Source organism: Phodopus roborovskii, unplaced genomic scaffold (assembly GCF_943737965.1).
Source record: "Phodopus roborovskii unplaced genomic scaffold, PHOROB, whole genome shotgun sequence".
In the NCBI taxonomy this organism is placed as follows: domain Eukaryota; kingdom Metazoa; phylum Chordata; class Mammalia; order Rodentia; family Cricetidae; genus Phodopus; species Phodopus roborovskii.
In genome coordinates, this window is record NW_026126545.1 from 255,520 (window position 1) to 279,250 (window position 23,731).

Here is a 23,731-nt window from a genome sequence, read left to right on the forward strand (position 1 = left end):
CTCTTGGGGATACAGGCAGCTGTGACATAAATAAGAGCCTGTTAAGGAAATAAAAACGTTCATCTGCTTTACGACTACATTGCTTGTTTGGATCGTGCCATTCTTGTATTCCAGTTATATTTCCATCGGCTGTTTCCTGGTACGGCTATGATGAAAACCCTTCCTATCATCATAGCAGGTAGGTAGCTACCCTGAAGAAGGAGATCTGGAGAGGACAGCCGGCACTCAGGACTCACTGCCGCAATCTAGCTCTGTTGCTTTTGCTTGATTTGGTATAGGAATTGAGCCCAAGGCCTCTCCTGTGCCAAGCAAGTGTGCACTGCCCCAGGGAACTGCACCCTCCGTCCCCAACCTAATTTTTAAATATATACATATATATATGTATATATATTTGTATATATATTTATATTTATATATTTATATATAATATCTATATATCTTTTGTGCATTTTAGAAAGATACCCTTCAAAATTCCAGCCTTTTTACCTATTTTTAAGAAGGGTCTTAAGTCCATCTGGGTCAGCGGAGTCAGCACACCCTGGGGACATATCACAAATGCACATTCTTTGGTCCACCCTCCCGACCTACTGTACCAGGAACTGTGGGAATGGGACCCAGTGACGCTAAGTTAACAAGCCTTCTGGGAAATTCTGATGTTGGCTTGAGAACCACGGTTCCACTAGGACAACGAAAGGAAATAGCGCCCCCTGGAGGCACATGACCACAGCCACCAGAGGTGGTTGCATATATGCAACCACCCAGGGAGGCCAGAGGCAAGGGTCCAGCCTGGCAAGTCCTACTGCTCCTCTCTGTACAGACTATTGCCAGCAACGTCAGAGGCTCTGGATTGATTTAACAAAGAGATGCTGCCATTTTGAAGATGGATGGCATGGTGCATTAGAAAACCAGTATTTACTGATCAGTTTCTCTCTTTCATTTCTGGTACTTGGTTCTCCATTGAGCAGTTTCTCAGCCTTGTCTCAAACCTCTGCAGCAGGCTCCTGGCTGCATCTCAGCTCTTGCTGGCATCCCACATGGAGAAACGCTGCTTGCTTTTTTCTATGTTTATGCTATTCAGGCAAGAGCAGGAACAGGTACATGCCCTCCTACAAAGTGCCCTTTGCTAGGAGGGGATCCCGGAGGGCAGGGGCCACAATTGGTTCCCTTTGATCCCTGTTAGGACTCTGTGTCCTTGGTGGGAGGTGACATGAAAATACTTTCAAATGAATACATGAATTAATACAGCCAGTAGCCAGCATGCATTAGCCATTTCTGGAACACCCCGACTGTCTTCCTTCGAGCAGCTCTCAGCATGAAAGGCCCTTACATGTCCACCTCTAGGTTTTCTGAATCCACCTGTTCTTCTCATTCAGAGTGAACTGCGGACTATGGAAAGTGTCAAAGCTAGTTTTCAAACCCGGCTTTGATCTACTCTTAAGGCCAATGAATGCCTTTAAATTAAGTCTAGATAGGTGATAGAAAAAGTGCAGATATTCAAGATATTCAAAATCAAGAATTATGAGTATATATAAACCATTAGAAGTCTGACCTGCATTTTGTTATGTTTTTTCCTTTCCTTTGTTTCTTTGGAGGGGAGGTACAGAATCTTATTCTACAGCCCATATTTTCCTTTTGGGATTACAGACACCCACTTCCATGCACTGGAAATTGTAATTGATATGCCAGTTGATGAATACAAATACATTGATGTTCAGGCAGTTAGGAATTGCTCCAGGAGCAGGAAAATACAGGGCGTGAATAAGATTGTCAGGTTCCTGATCTTTAAGAATTGTTTTCTATTTGGGAAGATTTGCTGAAAGGGTGTGTCCTGGACACAAGAAGGGAAGCGGAGGCCCTGAAGCTAAGACTGGAGGGAACCAAAGAGCAGAGTGTGCCCTCCGCCCAGGAGGACTGGCCTGGTCAAGCTGTCCTGGAGCATGTTCTGTGAAAGAAGGAACCCAGCCCAGGCTGTCACAGAACAGTCTAGGAGGGGACCTTAGCTGAAAGCAAATCCTTTTTGTCTGTGCTACCATACTGTCCACAGTACCTGAAAAGGAGTCAGATGTTGGGACAAACTCAAGCAGTGTTACACACACACATACACACACACACAACACACACACAGACAGAGTCACTCACACAGCCACACATTCACACACAGAGTCACACACACCATCACACACACACAGAGTCACTCATACAGCCACACACACACAGCATCACACAGTCACACACAGAGTCTCTCTCTCACACACACACACACACAGTCACTCACATGAACATACATACACACACTCTCTCACATAGAGTCACACACACACATATACACACAGAGTCACAGAGAATCACACACACACATACATGGAGTCAATAAAGTGGTGAGTTGGTTCAGGGAGAACCTCTTTCCTCCCTCCCTCCTTCCCTCCCTCCCTCCCTCCTTCCCTCTTTTCCTCCCTTCTTTTTGTCTCCCCAAGACCTAGTTTTTCTGTATAACCTCGGCTGTCCTGGAACTTGCTCTGTAGAATAAATTAGCCACACACCAGGGTCCCTCATATTACTGCATTTTCAGAGTTACAGAGCTACATCCAGTGTTCCACTCCCAGAGGCAGGACCCAGTTCCCAGGGCTTTGTGGATATGCAGAGCATCAGCAGAGCCCTAAGGTGGGGACTAAGTCTGCTGGTAACCATACACTAGAGAATATGGTTTCCAATCTAGTGATCCCTGAAAATGTATGTCCTTATCTAGATGCTGGCAGGAAGGGGCTGCCTCGTCTGTAGAAAATCAGACAACAATAATGAAGTTAATTAAAAGTCAATCTGATTTTTGTTATTACAATGTACTTATAGCTAGAAACCAGGTCAGTGACAAAATGCACCTTCCTGTGGAGGCTGACCCTTTCTATTGCTGCTTCCAAGGCTGCCATATTACTGTTACAATTTTTGATTCAGTTTGTGACATTTTTTTTTGCCTTTTCTTTGCTCAAAATATGACATTTTACATAATTTCCCTGAGTCTGGCTTCCTTCTCCAGGGGCTGTTGCCTTTAATGGATTCTGTGAGCAGCCCCTTTTCTTATTTTGGGGTTCACAGCTCTTCTCTTTACAGGTCTACAGCCTCCCACCCACCTTCTTTATCTACTGTGGCATCCAGCCATTGATTCTTCTGTGTGTGTGTATAATTTTTTCCTGTTTTACATATTGATCCCAGTTCCCTCTCCCACCCCACCATGCCCCCCACCCCCTCCTATCCCATCCACCCTCCACTCCACAGGGAGGGTGATGCCTTCCAGGAGGGATCATCAAAATCTGTCAAGTCATTTGGAGTAGGGACTAGGCCCTCCCTCCTGCCTGTAGGTTAAGGGAGTATCCCTCCATGTGGAATGTGCTCCCAAAGTCCTTTTTTGCACCAGGGATACATCCTGGTTCCACTGTCTGAGATCCCTTAGACTGCCCAGATCTTCTAACTGAGACCCATGTTCAGGGGGTCAGGGTTGGTCTAATGCTGGTTTCCCAGCTATCAGTCTGAAGGGTCCATGAGCTCCTCCTTGTTCAGGTCAGCTGTCTCTGTGGGTTTCTATAGCCTGGTCTTGATCCCCCAGCCATTGATTCTATAGTGTCAAATCAAACAACCAGTATCTGAGCACCCATGGCCTAGGAGACAGTAGGCTGGGTGTTTTTCTTTTCTTTCTGAGTGTTTGTTTGATATTCTGAGACTTACTGTGAAACTCAGGCTGTCTTTGAACTCACAGTCCTTCTGCCTCCACCTTCCATGTGCTTACTGGCATGCACTACCCTTTGAAGATTAGGATGGATGGATGTACTTCCTAAAACATTTAAATTTTTCAGAACAACAGCATAGAGTACATGTTATAATGGTGACAAGAAGAGCAGTTAGGTTCCTTGCCCCGGCTGGTCAGTTGTGTGTTTAGCACAGAATGCAGCTGTGGACTGCAACGGTGTGAACTGTTTTTATGAACTTCAGAACCAGTCTAATGTGCCAAGTGAATTTACTAGTTCCCCGAGCAGCTTTCTCCCCATTCCTTAAAGTTTAAGCTTTGTCTCTTTTGTCGGATTTAAAAGCTTTCCCACAGCCGCTATCGCAGACTCTGGTTCAGGTACACATGAATCATGCCACAAAGACAGCATGGCATACACGACCTGGGATCTACAAAGAAATCTAGAAGAGTACCCCTAGATGGATGGGGCATGCAGGTACCACTCTTAACCACCAGGTGGCAGAGCCCGCCAGCTCAGGCAGCAAGGAGGCAAAGCGTGAGCACAAGGCCTGTTTACAGACAAGTTTTGAAATCACAGGCCTGAGAGCAGAGGCCCAAGATTCGTTGACAGCGGCGGTTCTCAGCAGGGAGGACCAATTGTTCAGGCAGATGCACAATTAGATACCAAAGCTGCTAGTTCTGGACATTCTGGGCAATCTAGTATAGATAGCCTTTTGTAGTACAGGAAGGATTATCCTCTGAGCCAACCTCCTCCCACCCTCAGGAATTCTGCAAGACCTCTTGACTGTTGATCTTCCTTTGAAGAAGCAAGGGGAGGAGAAGGTTATAGGACCCTCACCTGAGTATCCAGCCACTCCTCCCAACCAGTACTATGTGATTCTTCTCTGCTTGTGGTCTTGCAAGAGGGGCTGGAGGATTTATGTGGGGGATATTGAGGGAAGGAGTTTGTTATCCAGCCATGGATGGAAGCCATCATTCCTGCTGGGTGCAGACTTTCCAGTGTGGCTGCCATATGGTCATCTGTGTGTCTCCCCATAACCCTCCACACACTGCTTTGCAAGGAAGCTAGCAATCTGGGTTCCCCTGGGTGAACTGTGCTAGAGTTGCATTCCAATTTGTCACTGGGGCCTTAGGAGGGGTGGAAATTGTTTACGTTTCTCTTGGGAAGGAATTTTGTGTGTGTGTGTATACATATTATATATATATAATATATATGTTTATATACATATATATGTTTATATACATATATGTTTACTTTTGTGTGTGTAGTGTTTATGTGTTGTGTGTATGTGTGTGTGTGTGTGTGGGGGGTATTTGCACATGACTACAGAGGCCAGAAGAGGGCATCTGGACTTAGCAGTGTTTGTGAGCTCTGCTGTGTGGGCACTGGGAACTGAACTCCGTCTTCTGCAAAACTGTGTTGCACTCTCAACAGCTGAGCGGCTCTCCAGCCCCTGTATATAGCCCGCATGGTGTCAGAGCTATCCTCTAGGTGTTGGGATGTGAAGAGGATGAAAGATGCTTGAGGCCTGCATCTGCATCCGCAGAGAGGGGTCAATCAACAACATCCTGCTTCCTTTTATCGCTTTGCTTCTAATCGTCAGCCTCCTTTTCTTTGCACATGTCTTTCCGTCCTTTCTTCCATGCAGTCTGAGCGATGTTTCTAAGAGGCTTCCAGCATAGACTAAGGAGTGTGAGTGCGTCCCAGTGGCTCAACTGCTACCCTCAGGGTCTCTAGGAATGGGCATTTGTGAGGATCATAAAGCCTGCCACCAGAAGTTTCCACTTCCACTCGTCTCTGCAGGGGCTCTATACCATGGGGAACTCAGCTGCAGCTCTCTGCAAAATAAATACATTAAAAAAAAAAAAAAAAAAAAAAAAGCATGATCTCTGGAATTTTAGAAAACCTTACAGCCAGATTCTGGGAGGTAAAATGCTTATCCCCTGTTTTCTGACAGACTGTCTCAGGTACAGGCCTGCCTCATTCTCTGGATGCCTCCAATTGATCAGCCATTGAGAATTGCCTTAAAAAAAAAAATGGTGTGTGCACACAAGTTTGTGAATATGAAGGAGGCCATTAGGTGGCCATTAGATTTTTTTTTTTTTTTTTCCAGACAGGATTTCTCTGTGTTACCCTGGCTGCCTGGAACTGGCTTTGTAGACTAGGCTAGCTTTGAACTCACAGAGCTCCACCTGCCTCTGCCTCCCAAGTGCTGGGAATAAAAGTGTACGCCGCACCACCACCTGGCTCCAGATAACTTTAATGGTTCTCTACCTTATTTTGAGAGGTAGGTTCTCTCACTAAACTAGGAGCTTACAGATTCAGCTGGACTGTCTAGCCAGCAAGGCCCATGGGTCCGTTTGTCTCTACCTCCCACGGTCTAAGGCCACAGGTATGTGCCATTGCTTCCAACTATTTACATGGATGCTGGGGATCTGAACTCAGTTCCTCATGCTTGGTGGCAGGCACCTTCCTGGGTCAAATTCCTAGCTCCAAGACTTTCCTTTTAAATAAGCTTTAGCTACTGAGATTTCTATTTCAGTATGAGAGGGGGTGTATTATGTAGTGATATATTATTTATGATTTATTAAAACTTACCTGAGAATTCAGAAAGCAAAGTCAGCCATAAGCCATAGAAGCCAGGCACACACCTTTAATCCCAGCAGCCAGAAACTGGGTGGTGATGGTACACACCTTTAATCTAGGATTTGGGATTAAGAGGTAGGTGGATCTCTGTGAGTCCAAGCCCACCCAGATCTACACAAGAGTGAATCAGTCTAAAAAAGAATTATAGATCACACTTTTAATGCCTCTCAGAGAGGCAGTCATTCTCCGGCCACTGAAGATAGCAGCTTTCGTTCTCTAGCCACGACGGGGAAAGATTACAGTCTGAAGCTTAGTGAGAGCTTATGGAGACAGGACCAGTCTTTGAACCTGAGGTAAGAAGCTAGTGGCCAGCTGCTTTGCTTTTCTGATCTTCAGCTGGATGTTTGAACCCCAGTATCAGTCTCTGGATCATTTGTTTTTCATGTTACAGTACTAGAGGAGACTAACCTGGTGTTCAGAGGCTCAAGGGAGATGCTTGCTCCATCAGCTGCCTCCTCCATCCCCCAAGCTGGTGCTTTACAGGTGACATTTGGGCGAATTTGGAATGACTTTCCCTTTAAGTGTGAAGGACTTGAAAAGAATCAGCTTATTAGCTGAAGAATTCCTGAATGGATGAAGACTTGAGTGGGAGGTGTCAGCTGAAAAGATGTAACTGTGTGTCTGCAGTCCATCTGTGTGTTTCCAGGGAGATTGTGACTGAGAAGATACATGGAAAGATGAAAGCTAAGGCACAGCACTGCAACTCCAGGCATCAGACCCTGTGTCACCCAAGCATCCGGCCTGTCTACCTTGAGAGAGGAAATGCTATATCATTTTCTGTATGTTCAAGGGTTCTTATTTTTCCTGTGGCTGTAATGAATGACCATATTAAAAAAAAAAAAAGGCATGGCTGGGGAGATGGCTCACAAAGGGCTTGCCATACAAGCCTGGCAACCTGAGGCCAGTCCTCAGAACCCAAGTGCAAGGCTGGATGCATGGCATTCTACTCTAGTCTCCCCAAGTTCAGATGGGAGGCAAATCAGCTGGAAACTTGCCGCCCAGATATTCTGGGAGTAGAGAGTGGCAGAAAAACAATCAGCTAGCTAGAACCCACTTCTCCAGTGCTGACAACTGACATGTGCTGAGGCTCGCACACACACTAATACATTTAGTATCTCACAGACCCAGAGGGAGGAAACTTAAGACAGTGTCATGTGTCCTTCAGGCTGTGTTCTGATGGAAGCTGTCTGTAGTGGAGAAGACGTGTTCTTTCTTGGCTGGTACAGGCTGCCAAACTAACTTCCTTTGCTTGTGACCTCCTTCCTTCACCCCTCAAACCAGCAATGAAACACCTACCAACCTGTGACCTAAGCATTCCTCATCACATCCCCCCTCACTTTGACCCTCCTCTTAGACTCTCGTGATTCCATTGAGTAACTGATCTTGATTTAAACACATCTACATAAAGCCATTTTGTCAAGGAAACACATTCACAGGGCATCTTTGAGGGGTCACATTCTGCTTTACACACCAGTGTTGTAAGGATTATTTTTGTTGCCATGGTGACTTTGGAGGTGGTATTGTGGCACCAGTCAACCACATCAGTGACATTTGCTTTACTCGTGGCTTGCATTTCTCTGCCCAGTTTCCTGGCTCACGCAGAGCTGGATGAACATTGTCAGACCTGGGTCTACCCTAAGGATTGTGGTCAGCACACTATCTTGTTTGTATCTAAGGAAACAAAGAGATACCGTGTCAGGACTCTGTCTTTGGACCTGAGGGTATCTTAAGAGATTGTGTGAGTCACTCCTCTTCATTTTGTTTGTGAAGAGAATGAGGTTCTGAGGGGCCAACATGGAGGAGAGAAGACAGAGAGGCCTGTGGGGAGGAAAGGCCTGCATTAGGTAGCTCTGTGTGGAGGAGCTCACATGGCCAGCAGAGCAGACGAGCACTTCCTTCCCAATTCTTTTCTTCTGGCCTTCCACCAGGCACTGTGACTGTGTTGGGGAAGCCTCTGTCAGGGGCCCCTGGCTGTGTAAGCTTGGCATTCGCCCCCTTGACATTGGGTTGCTGATGGGACATTTTCAAAAAGCACAAGAAAAATGTTTCTCTAGTTTGCTGTTTGCAGCAACAGCTGTTTACTGATTTTTTTAAAAAAATGACAGAATGGGGTGATTAAAGATGAAGACATTGTTTTCTTAGTTTCAGAAGCATGAAGGAACAGAGCTGACATGTGGGGGAAAGCCTGTTCTAGGCCTTAGTTTAGTTTTTGTTTTATTGTTTTGAGACAAGGTCGTGCTACATGAACTGATTTCTGATTGTTCAGTCCCTGCCTCCGGAATGTCGGAGTAACAAGCATTTACCATCATACCTGCCTACCATTGCATTAAAACAAACAATTTTCTTCAGAGTTTTTAGGAAAGCATAGATTGCAGGACATTAGATATCCTAGGCCCTAGAAAAGGGCAACAAGATTTTGGTATTTTTCAAACCCCTAAAAGTGAAGATAAATCCAAGGTTGGTGGCAAAGAAAGAGAGTTCAGACTGTAGAAGGAGAGCATGGAATGGGCAGAACAGGGACCCAATGTCAAACAAGCCCCTTGCTTTCCCTGAGGGTGACCACCCACCCAGCCCCAATTGTCCGGGATTGACCCACGATAGACAAGCCTGTAGGCATGGGTTAGCTATGGAACCGAGCAGTGGTCTTTACGCCTGCCTCAGGCCTTTGATGTTGGGGTTCCCTATTCCCAAAGGCTTAGTTTGCTGGTTTGTGGCTTATCTTTTTTTTTTTTTTTTAATGGAATCTGCTAGTTTCTCCTGAAAACTACGTCAGGGTGCGTATCACTCCGGTGATGTAACTCACTTGACAGCATACCTTTTGGTGTGGAAATGTTTAGGGTTACTTAAACCCATTAGAGATTATGTGTCTGATTTGGCATTTTGCTTCTGTGTAGCCTTGCTGGTGAGAGGATTATTTTAGGGAGCTGGGGTCAACTTGACCCAAGCTGGAATCACTTGGGAAGATGCAGCCCCAGCTAAGGAAATGTCTCCATCAGATTGGCCCGAGGGCAGGTCTATGGGAGCAGTTTCTTGATTGAAGCTTAGTGCCACTGTCCCTGGGACATCTGGGATATATGAGAAAGCAAAAGGAGCCAACTAAGGAGGAACAAACTAGTAAGCATTGTTTCTCCTCGGCCTCTGCTTCAATTCCTGCCTCCAGGTTCTGGCCTTGAGTTCCTGTCTTGATTTCCTCAGTGATGGACAATAACTTGGAAGTACAAGCTGAATGAACCCTTTCCTCCCGGAAATGCTCCTTATCAGAATATTTTATCATAGCAACAGAAACAAAGCTCTTGTAACACAGAGCTCTTGTGAGATACATTGGAGACCGTGGGGAGGGGGTAGGGGGGGAATAGGGACATAATGAATGTTAAAGTCAACTTCTGACCATGGCCCTGAACACCTGTAAGACAGAAGCAGCCATCGCCTGCAGCCTCCAGGCTTCAGATCTGACTGGCTAGCCTAGTGACAAGGATATAGGCCGCTTCCTCAGAAGTTGCACAGGGGTCGGTGGCAGCAGTGACTAGAGCGGATTTCATAATTCTTCACAATTCTCTTGAAGCACTCTGATTTGTCCTCGGTGCAGCCTTTCACCGAATACCACTGGATTCCACCTGAAGAAAGAAAGGATGCTGAGCTGGGCGGGTATGTAAGAAGGTACCGCCCACCTGGCCTTGTGTGTTTCCCACAGCAAACGGATGAAAACAAGAGCCCAAGTGAAATCTCCACAGCTCTACTAAGCAAGATAGGAATCTAGACTTCCTACCTTAGGAGTGGCTCCCTCATCCTGCCTTTAAGAACTCCCAGGTAAACTATCTGAGCTGAGGACTTTGTAGTATGCATGTTTCGGGATTGCAAAACAACCATAGCTTTCTGCTTGCAACTGCTATTGTCTAGACATTTTGGATGCGTTAGCTGTGGGGGAGCTTGCTCATAAGCAACCCCGGCTTCACTCAGGTTTGTAACTTAACCAATGGTATTCTAGTAAGTGCTTCCTAGAGATGGAATCTTATCATACGTAACTCCACTATTCTTCTGGTTTTTTGTTTGTTTGTTTTGTTTTGAGACTAGGCCTTGCCATGTAATGTAGGCTGCCCTTCAGTTCTCAAACCCCCCCCCCCAACCCTTTGGCTTCTGGGATTGCAAGTGTGCCCCGCCCATTACTCATTGGGTAAATCACTGTAGAATGTTTGCAAATGGACAAAGTGAAAAGCAAGCCCCAGTAGTGGCCCAGTCCTACTGCCCCAGCTCCAGATGTGCCCAGAGGGCCGATGAGCACCCCGGAGCAGCAGAGACAAAAGTGTTTCCCCAACCCCAGGATGTAAACTGCCACTCAGAGACTTCTGCTATCATAGTTGGGTAGGGCAGCAGGGGACATGTGTTCTGGGTTTCTAGGGACAGAAGGCTAGGAATGTTGCTATACACTCGATAATGAAAGACATTCCTGTGTTGTTCACCACCCGGTCCTGTGACAAAACACCTGAGGTGAGTTTAAAAAAAAAAAAAAAAAAAAGACAACCCTCCCCCCCAAAAAACAACCAACCAACCAAACAAACAAAAACCCCCAACGGTTTGTTTTGGCTCACAGTTCCAAAGGTCTCAGTCCATGGTTTCTTGGCCATGTTGCTTTTGGGCCTGTGGTAAACAATATAACCATAGTGGGAGAGTGTGACCAAGGAAGCCACACACCTCATGGTGTTCAGGAAACAAAAAGAGAAGGCTGGAAAGTCATTACTCCCTTCAGAACTACGATCCCTGGGGCATAACTTCCTTCCCCTAGGCCTGGCCTCCTAAAGGTTTCAGCATTTCCTAATCTTGCTAAAGGCAGAGACCAGGCCTGTTAAGACATGGACTTTTGGGGACTTTCGAGATGCAAGCCTTAGCAACTATCCCCAACAAAGCATTAATCTTCCACAACGGCCACTACTGGTAATGCTGAAAAGCTATTGATAAAGCTACATTAAAATGTAACGTTCAATTCTGTTTAACCCCTGTCAGTGAGAAATGACAAAATTTCCAAGATACAGAACTCTTCTCACATGGCAGAGTCATTCCAGGTCATTGACCCACCGCGGGTAGTTGTTGGTATTTTTCTAGACAAGCTTTCAGGCTCTGTCTGTGCATAGAATCCCTTAACTCTTATGTGGGTGTCAGTACGAATGCTTACAACTCAGGAGTAAAAGAACAATGTCAGAGAACCAATGTCCTTGGCTCTGAGGGGCTTTGGGATGTTTCTCTGTCAGTAACAGAGGGACTTTGAATAGCAAAGTTCAAAGTTACAGGGCAGGTGGGCTATGGAGCTTGACAGAGCTGAGATGCTTCTTAACATCGATCCCCTTGAGGGGGGAGTTGTGGTTCTTACTCTCTCTTGCATAACTTTGATGCCCCCTTACTTTTTTCTTTCCTTCCAATTCAATGACGTTTGGCTTTGCTGATTGCTATTTCTGTATAGACCATTATGGGTATTAATTTGTAATTGATTTCATTCCACTTGACAACAGTTTAGATATTTGCCCGTATTACCAAATACATCCAGTACATGCTACATGGCAGACAGCATCACATGCTTTGAATACAACATAGTCCAACTGATTCCTGTATGTGAGCATTGGTGCTATTTATTAAAAGAATGTTTTGCCTTTATTTATTTATTGTGTGTATGTGTGTGTGCAATTATCCTTCAGATAATAAGACATGTTTATTATCAATCTTATGGACTAAACATGTTACATTTTGTTTCTATACTTCACATTGCCTTGATTTTTACTAACAAGGTTAGATTGTTTTTGATTTGTTTTCATGTTGATATTCACTGGGCCAGGACTTGCCTTCTTGTTTTATTTTTTTTCTGATAGTTGATTTTGTGTATGTGTGTTGTATGTTTAGCATATGGTATGTGTTCTTGTGTGTGTGTGTGTGTTTGTGTGTGTGTGTGTATCTATCTATGCATGTACATGCATGTGTTGAGGTCATAGGTTAATGTCAGGTATCATTCCTCCATCCCTATCTTAGTTTGGGATGCTGGGTCTCTTTCTGGGCTTGACGTTCATTGATTCAGCCAGGCTGGGGGAGCTTCATGGATCTGCCTGGCTTTGACCCCAGTGGAATACATACACACACTACCAAGTCTATCTTCTTTTTATTTGGATTCCTGGGATCTGAATTCATCTCTCCATGTAATTAACTGAGCCAGATGCTCAGTCCGTAGCTCATCTTTTAAAAAAAGATTTTTAGGAATTATTTTTCTGGATAGATAATATTATGTTTTTCTATAATTTATTTCTTTTTATTATTTCCAGCTAATTAGCTCTTTGTCTTTTAAATTTACTTGTTATTTAACATTTTCATTTATTTTACAGATTATAATATGGACACATTCAAATCAATTGTGTTCTTTATGACTTTTGGGTTTTGGGTGTTAAGGGGCCTCCTTTCTTTCAAACTTGAAATGTGTTCACCAGCCTTTTCTTCTAATTTTGTCAGCATTTGGTTTTTGTGTTTTACATGAAATCTGGAAAGTTGCACAGGAACCTGCATTAAGAAAACTCTGCAAATAAAATAATCTATTAATGTTTTCTGAGGTGTGAATGTTGAAAATGAGGCTACATGTAGATTTTATTTATTTATTTATTTATTTATTGTGGTTTTTCGAGACAGGGTTTCTCTGTATTGCTTTGGAGCCTGTCCTGGAAGTAGCTCTGTAGACCAGGCTGGCCTTGAACTCACAGAGATCTTCCTGCCTCTGCCTCCCAGAGTGCTGGGATTAAAGGCATACACCACCAATACCCAGCATAGATTTATCAATATTGGAATATTGGGGAGGGGTCAAAGTACTTGCTTTTGAATTTTGACTATCATACTCTTTTACTGGTAACTTTGTAAAAATTATTTAATCTTTATGTGCCTCTAATTTTTAATATAAAAAATGGAGATAATGGAGAGATGACTCAGAGGTCTTACAGAAGACCCAGGTTGGTTCCCTAGTGCTCACATGGTAGCCCGCAGTCTATAACTCCAGTTCTAGAGGATTCAGTGCCCTCTTCTGGCTCTCAGAAGCTCCAGCAAGTGTGTGTGTGTGTGTGTGTGTGTGTATACATGTTTGAATAATATATAGATGCATCTTTAAAATGGGGATAATGAGCTATGGACATAGCTCAGAGGTTGAGCATTTGCCATGTGTATAGCCTTGGTTTCAATTTCCAGTAATCGAAAAATAAGAAGAGTGAGTGGGGGGGGGGGTTGTGATGGGATCCATCCAGGTCTTACCATTGCATGACTGGAGTAATATAATCCTGGTCAAGCCTTCACTGTAACATTGGGCATATAGCTGGTGTTAGCAAATGATAAAAGGATTATCTCTGCGCTTCTAAGAATCAAGACTTACCTTTTGAGAGGGTCTCTCGTATGCAATACTGACCAGGCTTTGTTCTGCAGGTTCCAAGGTCTAACAGACATCCATGGAATGGGATGGAAAGATTGCATGACCTGCAAATCACACCTCCAACGCCTCCAAGTACAGCAAAGAAAGGGGCAATAGTGATGGACACCAGAGAGAGTGAGCAGAGGAAAGCAAGCAAGAGTGAGAAGGAGTGATCAAAAAATGTCAGCTTTAAACTTTAAAAAGCAAGCAATGCTTAAAACATTCATTATAAAAATCCACATAAATTAAGATTACTTCATTTTGGGAATTTAATGAGGGAAATTTCAAAGCATGTACTACTTTAATGAATTAGAAGCACCCTGAACTGACAGGAATCAGAAATGAGGGCACTCTCTTGGTGCCTAATTCACAAGTCAATTTCACCAGCCACATTCCCACCACTAGGTCTTCATTTCCAAGCCTAGGGCAGTATGTTATAACCTGAATATTCATTACTTAATTAATGCTTACTTACTGGTTATCTTTAGTGCTCAGATTCATTTGTTCAATCTTGTTGTTCATTTGGTTATGTACAACTAGCTCAGAGATTTTTGGGCTTAGGCAGCATGTAGAATATTAGTTACCAGCTTCTGAGTGCATCAAATAGATGAGTGCCTGAAATATATTTCTGTGTGCCTGGGAGACTTGAATTAGAATGAACGGGAAGTTGAGTCCATGAATCTGCATTTCAGATGTGGAGCACTAGCTAGCTGATGGGCTAGAGCAGGGACACAGATGTCTGGATTGGTGCTGGAGAATGAGGTCTGTCAGTTCAGGAACTGTCAGTGATAGTTTCTTCAGGGAGCCTTGGCCAATGACAGAAAGCTTGTTACTGGTAATAACCCAGACCTAGCGTTCATATATTTATTTCCTTCCTTCCTTCCTTCCTTCCTTCCCTTCCTTTTTTTTTCCCCCAATAGGGTCTCACTATGTAGCCTTAGCTGGTTGGAATGTGCTCTCCTCTGTAGATCAGGATGGCCTTGAACTCACAGAAATCTTGTTGCCTCTACCCACTGAGTCCTGGGATTATAGGTGTGCATCACCATACCTGGCATTTTCCCCTTTCAATATATAATTACCACTGCCATGTTACTATTATTTACTAATAACTCACATAAGAACTTACTAGACAATGTTTTCTTTTTTATCTTCCTTTGCTACAACCAAGATGACTTTCAATAGAAGATAGTCTGGATAATGAGACCCTTTAGCCATATCAATTAACAAATACATTTTTGTGTGGATATGCATGAATAAGGGATTAAGCCATGAATTTCAAGGAGAAATGGGAATGAGTATATGGGAGGGTTTGGAGGGAAAAAGGGAAAGTGAAAAATGTTGTAATTAAAATACAGTCTCAAAAATAAACAATAATAAAAAATGGAGTTTTTGCCTAGGAATCTGCTAAGTAATTAACATGCATTTGTCCAATTATTTAAAAAAATATGTTTCAGCTAGGAATTATATTTGCCAATATCTCTCCAAAACAAGTCTTTCATAAGTGCAAGAGATGCTACCTAAGCGTTTGTTCTTGACAGTAACTCTGAGGCCCCGAGGCTGCCAGCCTTTTATGTGTCCCAAGCCTTCCCTCACCTCCTCCTGCTGAAGGCCTTTTTCTTCTGGCTGAGGCTGGATTACTGGGCCAGCTGCTTTTCAGGGACTCCCTGGTGGAGTTTTTTCTTGGGTTTATCATCAGCCACTCTTCAGGCAGCTCTTAGACACCACCTCCTTACTCAGGCCTTCTTTTAAAGCATAGGAGGACTGAGGCAGGAGCTCTTATGATTACCTACGAGAACACTGCTTTTGACGCTGGCTTTTATTCACTTGTCCTCACATCTTCCCTTGTGTGCAGAAAAAGTAATGCAATCCTCTGAATTATTTAAAATGTGCAGTTTTTACTATTCATATTTAATTAGCACACAAAGATATGGGCTTCATTATGACATTTTCATATATATATGCATGTCATCTCTCTCTATATATATATATCAATATACCCTGTTCATATTCACCTCTGCATTACCTCCCTATGCCCCCCCACTCCTCCTAACTTATCCTCTTCTTCACAGTCTACCCCCCCACATACATACACACACAGTATGTAAAAATCTAGAATCCAAATATGAGAAAAAAATAAGCTGTTGTGGATCTGGCTTATTTTAATTTTGTTTTATTTTACATAATAATCTCTAGCACTGTCGCCTTTTACTGAATTACTTTTTCATGATATCCAAGTCACTCAAGATGTTTCCTTGTGCTACTTCACCTTCCATATGCTCCTCTCCTTATGGGAGAGATGCATGAGTAGAGAATGCAGCACAGACCTGAGCTGCACCCTGTATCAAATGAGAGAAGTGTAGGAACCAGAAGGTCTGTGCTGCGTTTTCTACTCATGCGACTCTTCCATACCCTGTTTACCCATACAGCTTCTTCCTGTATAAAGTGAGAAAAAACACCTCATGTGTAGTGAGGGCTAAATGAATCAATGCACATGGACCTCTAGGATGGAATCTGACTACTAAATGTTCAGGTCTTGTTCTCAGTACCCAGAGCCTCACAGTGTCTCATAGAGAGAGGATAATTAACCCAAGAGGAGCTTTAGAGGAAGCAAGAGCTTCTACAACCGTACATCCCATTCACCTCATTTACATCCTCTCCACTCAAGCATGTTGTAACTCTTCATTTTCTTAACGGGCTGTCCCCCCATGTGATTCTTCCTTTCTCTTAACTTACCCCTTAAGAGGCAGGATAAGATAAAAACCTCAGCAATGGCAGTCCTCATTCTTAAATTTGCAGGCCAAAGAAAGGTAGGACAGGCAGGTCTAGCTATCACCCCTTCCTGAGGAAGACAGACCAACACATGGTAGCTGTTTAGAAAGGAGATACTGACTGACTTGGCTTTTCATTAAGAAAGTATACATGAATTTATTTTGTGAGCTGGGTGGTGGAGGCATACACCTTTAATCCCAGCACTTGGAAAGCAGAGGCAGGTGGACTTCTGTGAGTTCAAGGCCAGTCTGGTCTACAGAGTGAGCTCCAGGACAGCCAGGACTGTTTCACAGAGAAACCCTGTTTTGAAAAACCAAAGGGAAAACAAAAATTTGTGAAGGAGGAAACGTGTAAGGTACCCTTCTTTATAAAAATAACTGTAAAGCCATCCCTAGTCTGGAATTTAGTATCTTTTTCTTTTTAAATCAATGCCTCAGTCTCTCTTCATTTCCCTTTTAACTACAGTTGCTTCAGCCAAAATAAGAAGTGAGGTAAGTGATGCTTCTAGGTTAGCATCTTCAAAAATCCTTCTGTTGCTCAAAGGAAAAAGTTCATTTCAACTTCACAGACTGAAGCTCATGGCAAATGGTCACAGGCATGAGAGGGTTGTCACTGATGTTAATAGCCATGCTCATTGAGTCATCAGAATTGTTAAAATACCAGTAGTCATCTGCACCTACCTCTCCTGTGGCAAGTTTCCTTGTCTAAACTTCTTCAAAAGCCTGATCACAGTTTCTAGTGAGTGAGGTGTGCTGTTAACTGCAACCAACAGCCTGATCCTCTAGATTCTGAACAGTTGAAACAGTAACAGATGCCCACAAGGGAATACAGAGGAATTGCTCATGAGCATCCCCATCTGTATGGAGTGAGTTCTCCTTACTCGGACACCGTGTTAAGGCTCAGTCAGCCTACTCACTGTAAAGTGGCCTCCCATTTCCTACAGATTATACAGTTTGAACACGCAGCTATGTGGACTCAACACTTCGTATACAAAGCACTTGGCTCAGTGGATAAAGCACTTTCCTTTTTGGGGGTTGTTTGCTGGGGTTTAAACTCAGGGCCACATACTTGCTTATCCTGTACCCACCCACTCAGCTACACTGGGAATTCCTGATTTTGATGTCTCTGAAAAATACCAGGGGATCCTTAGATCAGAAAATTAGATCAAATTACAGAAGCATTTTGAGTTTAAAAAAATAATGTTTATTCTAAACTAATAATCCACAGGTCTGAATCGGTTGATTTCTTCTTGAAACAAATGAGAAATTTAAGAATACCAGAGTCTCTTTGAGAACATTGCCACCAAGCCCCATGCCATCCTCCTATGTTAGTGGCCCCATTAGAGTTCTGGGTGTTTCTTGACAAATTATGTCCCATGGTTTACCCAGATGGACTCCTGTTTTGCACATCTCCATCATTTACTGTGGCACGGAACTATGTGCCATATTGCTTCCTGTGTTATCTTGGCAAAAATAATACCCTCTACTTACTTTCCCTTTGTATTTCATTCAAAAATATAATGACAAATCTTCTCATGTCAATTTTAAAACCTGTTCCAGAATTCCCACTGATTTGAATCACAGAAGCAAGGGAATGAAAAAAAATATATGATACTGAAGAGTTCATAAAACACACAAATACTAGGTGTAAGCCGAATGAATAGCAATCGCTTTTGTGTGGATGCAGGTGGTCACCACTCAGATTAAACGTGCCAAGTTTTCTTCTGTCTCAGAGGTCTGCTCACACTTCTTTTCTAGTTGTGCCTTCTTCCCCAGAAATAATCACTATCCCTCCTTTTAAAATATTATTGGTTAATAGTACCTTATTTTGAATCTTATGGGTTCATACATTATATACTGCTATGACAAAACATCATTATCTTGTATCTAGCCATCATTCCTAATTCATCTAATAACACAGTGGTCACTTTTAGAGGCTTAGCACTCTATAATGTTTTTCTTGTTTTCACTAAAAATTTCCATGTGTGTGTAAAACATATATTAATAAGGATCTTGGGTCAGAATTGGCGATAACAGCAAAATGATCCTCATGCAGCTCTTGAGAAGATCAAAAAAGAATGACCTGGGGCAAAGGGCTGTCTCCACACAGTGCCTGCGGGGTCATGAGGAGCTGGCCAGGCCTCCTGTGCTGTGGGTGTTTTGATGGTGACCAGGGGTCAAATAATTTCTCTTTTACATAACTTTTTTTTTTTTGATTCTTTCATAAGCATGAGAAAGCATCAGATCCAGCTCCTCAGGAACTAAATGCACATGATTTTGAAATTTCCAGCAAAGTTTTATTTGCTTAAAAAAAGAAAAAATAGAAAATTAGGGCCTGGACAGATGGCTCAGAGGTTAAGAGCAGTGACTGTTCTTCCAGAGGTCCTGAGTTCAATTCCCAGCAACCACATGGTGGCTCACAACCATCTATAATGAGATCTGGTGCCCTCTTCTGGCCTGCAGGGGATACATGCAGGCAGAATGTTGTATACATAACAAACAAACAAACAAATAAATAAATCTTTTTTAAAAAATAAAAAAATTAAATTGTCCTTAAATAAAAGGATATTTGTTGTCATATATCTCTAAAAATAGCCCCATGACTGATACCCAGGAGTTTATACTGGTGGGACAGTGTTTACTTATTGACTAAGCTCATGATTTCACTTTTATTCAAGGTAACACATTTCTGATAGCAGCTCATTAAGGCCAGAGGACAACTTATAGTGACATTAACACTAAAGGAAAACCTGGAAAGGGAGTAGAAGAGAGAGTCTCTTTCTGTAGTCTAGCCCCATGGTAAGTTCTAGGACCTAAAAGTGAGCATGACACGTTGCACAATAAATAGACATGGCTGCCCTAGAAAGCATTTGTGGATGCTTGTCAGAGGGCTTATTAAAGTTGATGTCTTTGTGCCACTGAGTCTATTCCCAAGAATTTCCCCTGAGGATTGAACAAAAATAAGAACAGGACAACCCAAACCAGTAGCAATAATGGGTCCTGAACGGTGAGGTATTGAATGGAAGGCCTGCGAAGGAGAAATAAAGATGAGAAGTAAAGACAAAAGCATTATCAGGAACAAGGAAGCCTTGCATAACCTGATGACTTATGCCAAGAAAGTTCATTAAGAAGTACAGCATCATATTTACTATTTTCAGTGGGCAGATGCAGCTGGAGGAGGTTGGCAGAGAACGAAATCAGACAATGTTGGCAAAGAGAACATGAGTTACCTCAGACACAGCTGCCCTAGGACTGATAATCAGAGCTCAGGAGGAAGAACTGGGACCCCAGAAGCCCATTTGTGAACAAGGACACAGAACTAAAGTTCCTTTTGTCCTTTTTGTCAGAGCCTCCGAGAAAGGCTTGGGTCGGTCTGGCCTCTCACAGTACAACAGCCCAAACATAAGGTGATTATCCGGTGGATGATAGTGAGGCCACATGGTTGGAAGTTTTGCAGCCAAGAGCTGATGAAGGCTAGAAGAGAGAAGCAGCAGAAAGGGGCTGAGAGAATTGCAGGGGCCAAAGCCTCCCCAGGGTCTAGGGCTCCCTATCTTCACCCTGGAGGCCTGTGGAGCAGCTAGGACTAATCTCTCCTATACTTGCTACATAACCTTATCAAGACTTCTCTCTCTAGTAGGAAATTCAGTGAAGAAATGCCCTGCCTTCTCCTACTTCTCACAAGAGGCCTACTGCTCTGTAGGTGAGTGCTAGGGAATGGAACTGCCTCTCATGGGAGGAGCTAGGGAAATGAATCCCAGATGGCCTCAGCTTGGCTGAAGATGGTAGGGAGGTGGTGGGGGATTGATATGGCAAGTAAGGAAAGCAGAACTTGTTTGGGCTTCCATGTGGGGAAAAAGACAAAAACAGGAAGGAAGGCTGAAGTTTAGGGGTTGTGACTTGGGCAGTCTGGCAGTGTGACATGTTATTAACTGAAAAAGTGAAGTCAAGTGAGAAATAAATTCCACAGGAAACTTAAGAGCGCCGATTGAGATAGTTTCAAGTAAAGAAATCAAGTAGCAGGTGGCTGTGAGCCTCAGTTTCAAGAGAAGTTATAGAATATAGAACCGTTGTGTGGCTTGAAGCATGTATATGAGACTCAAGGGAATGGCCTACTGGCTGCTTATAATACTTAGAAGGGGTTGAACTTTTCTTGCAGAGTAGCAAGCTATCGATTCAGAAACTTGTTGGCTACATGACCCTTAGATACCATCAATGGAAAAGCACAAAACAAAGCTTGGCAATGATCAAACAAAGCATCTATGAAACCAAGGGGATATGGTGAGGTGAAGAATAAATACAGAGGGGCCCAGGGCTCTCTCCAGATCTCCATGCTTCTTGTGGTGGCCGTGATAGACTGACTATACCTGTCTCCCTCATATTCGTGGTTTGAAACCTTAAGCCACAGTGTGACTACACTTTGAGATGGGCCTGTAAGACTAAATGACATTGTAAAAATGAGGCCCAGATCCTACAAGATTAATTTCCTTATATGAAAAAAGGTTGCCTCCTGGTCACCTCCCAGTCATACTCAAAGGGCACAGGAGGAAGAGCAGGTAGAGAGTCCTCATCAGGTATGCAGTCTGCAGAAACCTTGGCCTTGTAACTTCTAGACTAAGGAGAAAATAACTGTGATGTCAGCCCACCCCAGCCTGTGGTATAATGGTCCTAGAACCTGACCAGGAGATGCAGTCAACAGTCCTACAGCCTGAGCTGGTGACACAGTCAACAGTCCTGAGTGCTCTCATATGCTCAAGTTACTGAGTAGGTGTGGCCTTGAGTTTGGAGGCACAGTGGGTTTGGAGATGGAGTGTTAGGTCACTGCAAGTACTAGACATGAACGTACTAAAAAAAACACCTCGATTAGATGGAGGGCACTGAAAGGGCTATGTCCCTGGTGAGCTAGAAAAAGAAAAGCTAACCCTTAGAGAAGAGCACCACCTATGGTGTTGCAAGGACAGTTGAAAAGCAGATGACCACATACCCAAATTAACTGTGCAAATTAGCTAGACCCAAAGTATATACAACTCAACAAACTTCTATGCAGTTAGAGTAGCTATTCTGAAGCTGTGGTGCTTCATTTTAAATTTTAGACTTTCATTATCATTTTTTTGCACTTATTTGGTTAATATGTAGTTTTTAAATTTTGCAAGTCCTTTACAATATTGTGTGTGAGTGTGTGTGTGTGTGTGTGTGTGTGAGTGTGTGGTGTGTGTGTGTGAGTGGTGTGTGTGTGTTTGTGTGTGTGTGTGAGTGTGTGGTGTGTGTGTGTGTGAGTGTATGGTGTGTGTGTGTGTGAGTGTGGTGTGTGTGTGAGTGTGTGTGTGTGTGTGTGTGTGTTTGAGGCAGGGTTGCTTTGTGTAGCCATGGCTGTCCTGGAACTAGCTCTGTAGACCAGGCTGGCCTTGAACTCACTGAGACTTGCTTGCCTCTGCCTCTTGAGTGCTGGAATTAAAGGAATGCACCACTACCACCAGTCCTTTTAATAATATTAAAAATAAAACAAATGATACCCTCTGCAAGACAGACAGCAATAACACCAACAAAATACCATGTATTTCCCTTCAAAATTTTTCAATGGACTTGGCATAATCTATATTGTTTTCATAATCTTTAGAAATATAGACAAAGAATTGAAGTTTAAAATCAACTGTGAGAACCATGCACAGGCTCGTAATCCTAGCACTTGGCAGGCAGATGCAGGATATAGGAGATTCTCAAGTTCAAGGCCAGCCTGGGCCATATAACATTCTTTATAAAAAAAAAAAAAAAAAAAAAAAAAAAGCATAAGGGAGAAAGTAAAGACTGTGGAGCCCCCAGAAACAGGAACACCAATGTAAGTCTTCCTAGAAATACAACCATTTTATTGCAGCCTCAAAGAATACCTGAATATAAAACCCATGCACACTTGAAACAAACCCACAGGGAAGTCACCTACCACAAACACGGGCTTGAGAAAGGAGGAGTCAGACCTGGAACAATCATCTATGTAGATTTAGAATTGCTGGAAACAGAATCCAAGCTGAGACAGTATAGCTTAAGTTAGATGGGGCGGAGCAGGAGATAAAACCTGAAACAGGCAAAAGAGACCACCACATTGAGCACATAGTGTATAAAAGGCAAATAGGATTTCCAAGAATAAAAAGCACAACTGTTTGCCAACAAATACTTCCTGAGCATCTGCTGTGTGACAGGCGTCCTCCTGGTAACTGGGTTCACCACGGAAACAAAAGGAACGACAAGGATTTATCTCATACAGCTTACTTTGTAGAGAGAGAAGCAAATTTCAAATAAATGGTGGAAGGATTGAAGAGCAAGTCATGCAAGGGAAAGGGAGAATTAGTGAGGTAGAAAATAAATCAAGCGACATAAAAGCATCTGCAAAAATACACATTCCTGGGCTCGGGGGCACACATACATGGTGGCACACACACATAATCGTAGTATTGAGGAGGCAGGGACAGAGGCAGAGGCAGCAGGATCTTGGCAAGTTAGAGGTCAGCTTTGTTTCCGCAGCAAGTTCCAGGCTAGTCAATGATACCTTGTCTCAAAAAATTAAAAAAAAAATTAAAATAAAAACCAAGACAAACAAATAAATAAAACCCCAAACAACCTACAAATAAGTAATATAAAGATTTGAAAACGTGGGACAGATGAGAAGGAAGAATGAGATGATACAGTTGCAAAAGGAATCTGGCTGAATGTGAAAAACAATTTTCAAAGACTTACTCTTTGGTACTTTCATCAAAGTGATGACTATTCAGACCCATCTTACAGAAATAAGATTCTTAGAAGTAAATAGAGATAAAAAGCATAGAAGTGACAACAACATTGACAACTAAACTCAAGGATAGGGCACAGGTGTGAGGTAGTATCTTCAGAATCTTGAAGATACTAACTGCCCAGGTACTAACTGCCTAGAATAGACATTCAGAAAGGCCATCTTTCAAAAATGAAGATAATTTATACAGACATTTCTATAAAAATTAACTATTGCTCCAAAACAAAACTTGTTCCAATAACTTCTGAAAGTTGTACTTCAAGAAGGAAGGGGATAGTACTGGGTGGAGTAGCTCACAGTTCTAATCCCAGAAATTGGGAAGCTAAGGCAGGGGGATTACCATGAGTTCAAGGCAGTTTGAGTTACACAGTATCAAGCCAGT

General features: G+C 43.1%; 1 protein-coding gene across 1 annotated transcript; it reads right to left on the minus strand.

Annotated features, from left to right (window-relative positions):
* Window positions 1–9,843: 9,843 nt before the first annotated feature.
* CUNH9orf57 (chromosome unknown C9orf57 homolog) lies at window positions 9,844–14,325 on the minus strand. Its single transcript, XM_051200166.1, has 3 exons — window positions 14,279–14,325; window positions 13,768–13,997; window positions 9,844–9,997 (listed from the first exon to the last, which is right to left on the minus strand). Exons 1-3 carry the CDS (start codon window positions 14,323–14,325, stop codon window positions 9,873–9,875), a joined length of 402 nt encoding a protein of 133 aa, XP_051056123.1. The 3' UTR covers window positions 9,844–9,872.
* Between the last annotated feature and the right edge of the window lie 9,406 nt (window positions 14,326–23,731).

Excerpts from the sequence above, each read along its gene's own strand:
- CUNH9orf57 (XM_051200166.1), bottom strand. The coding sequence starts at position 14,325 with ATGAACAACAAGATTGAACAAATGAATCTGAGCACTAAAGATAACCA. Across the intron at positions 13,998-14,278 it reads CTGAGCACTAAAGATAACCA|TTTAAAGCTGACATTTTTTG; the intron begins GTAAGTAAGCAT and ends TGCTTTTTAAAG. Across the intron at positions 9,998-13,767 it reads ACGAGAGACCCTCTCAAAAG|GTGGAATCCAGTGGTATTCG; the intron begins GTAAGTCTTGAT and ends TTCTTTCTTCAG.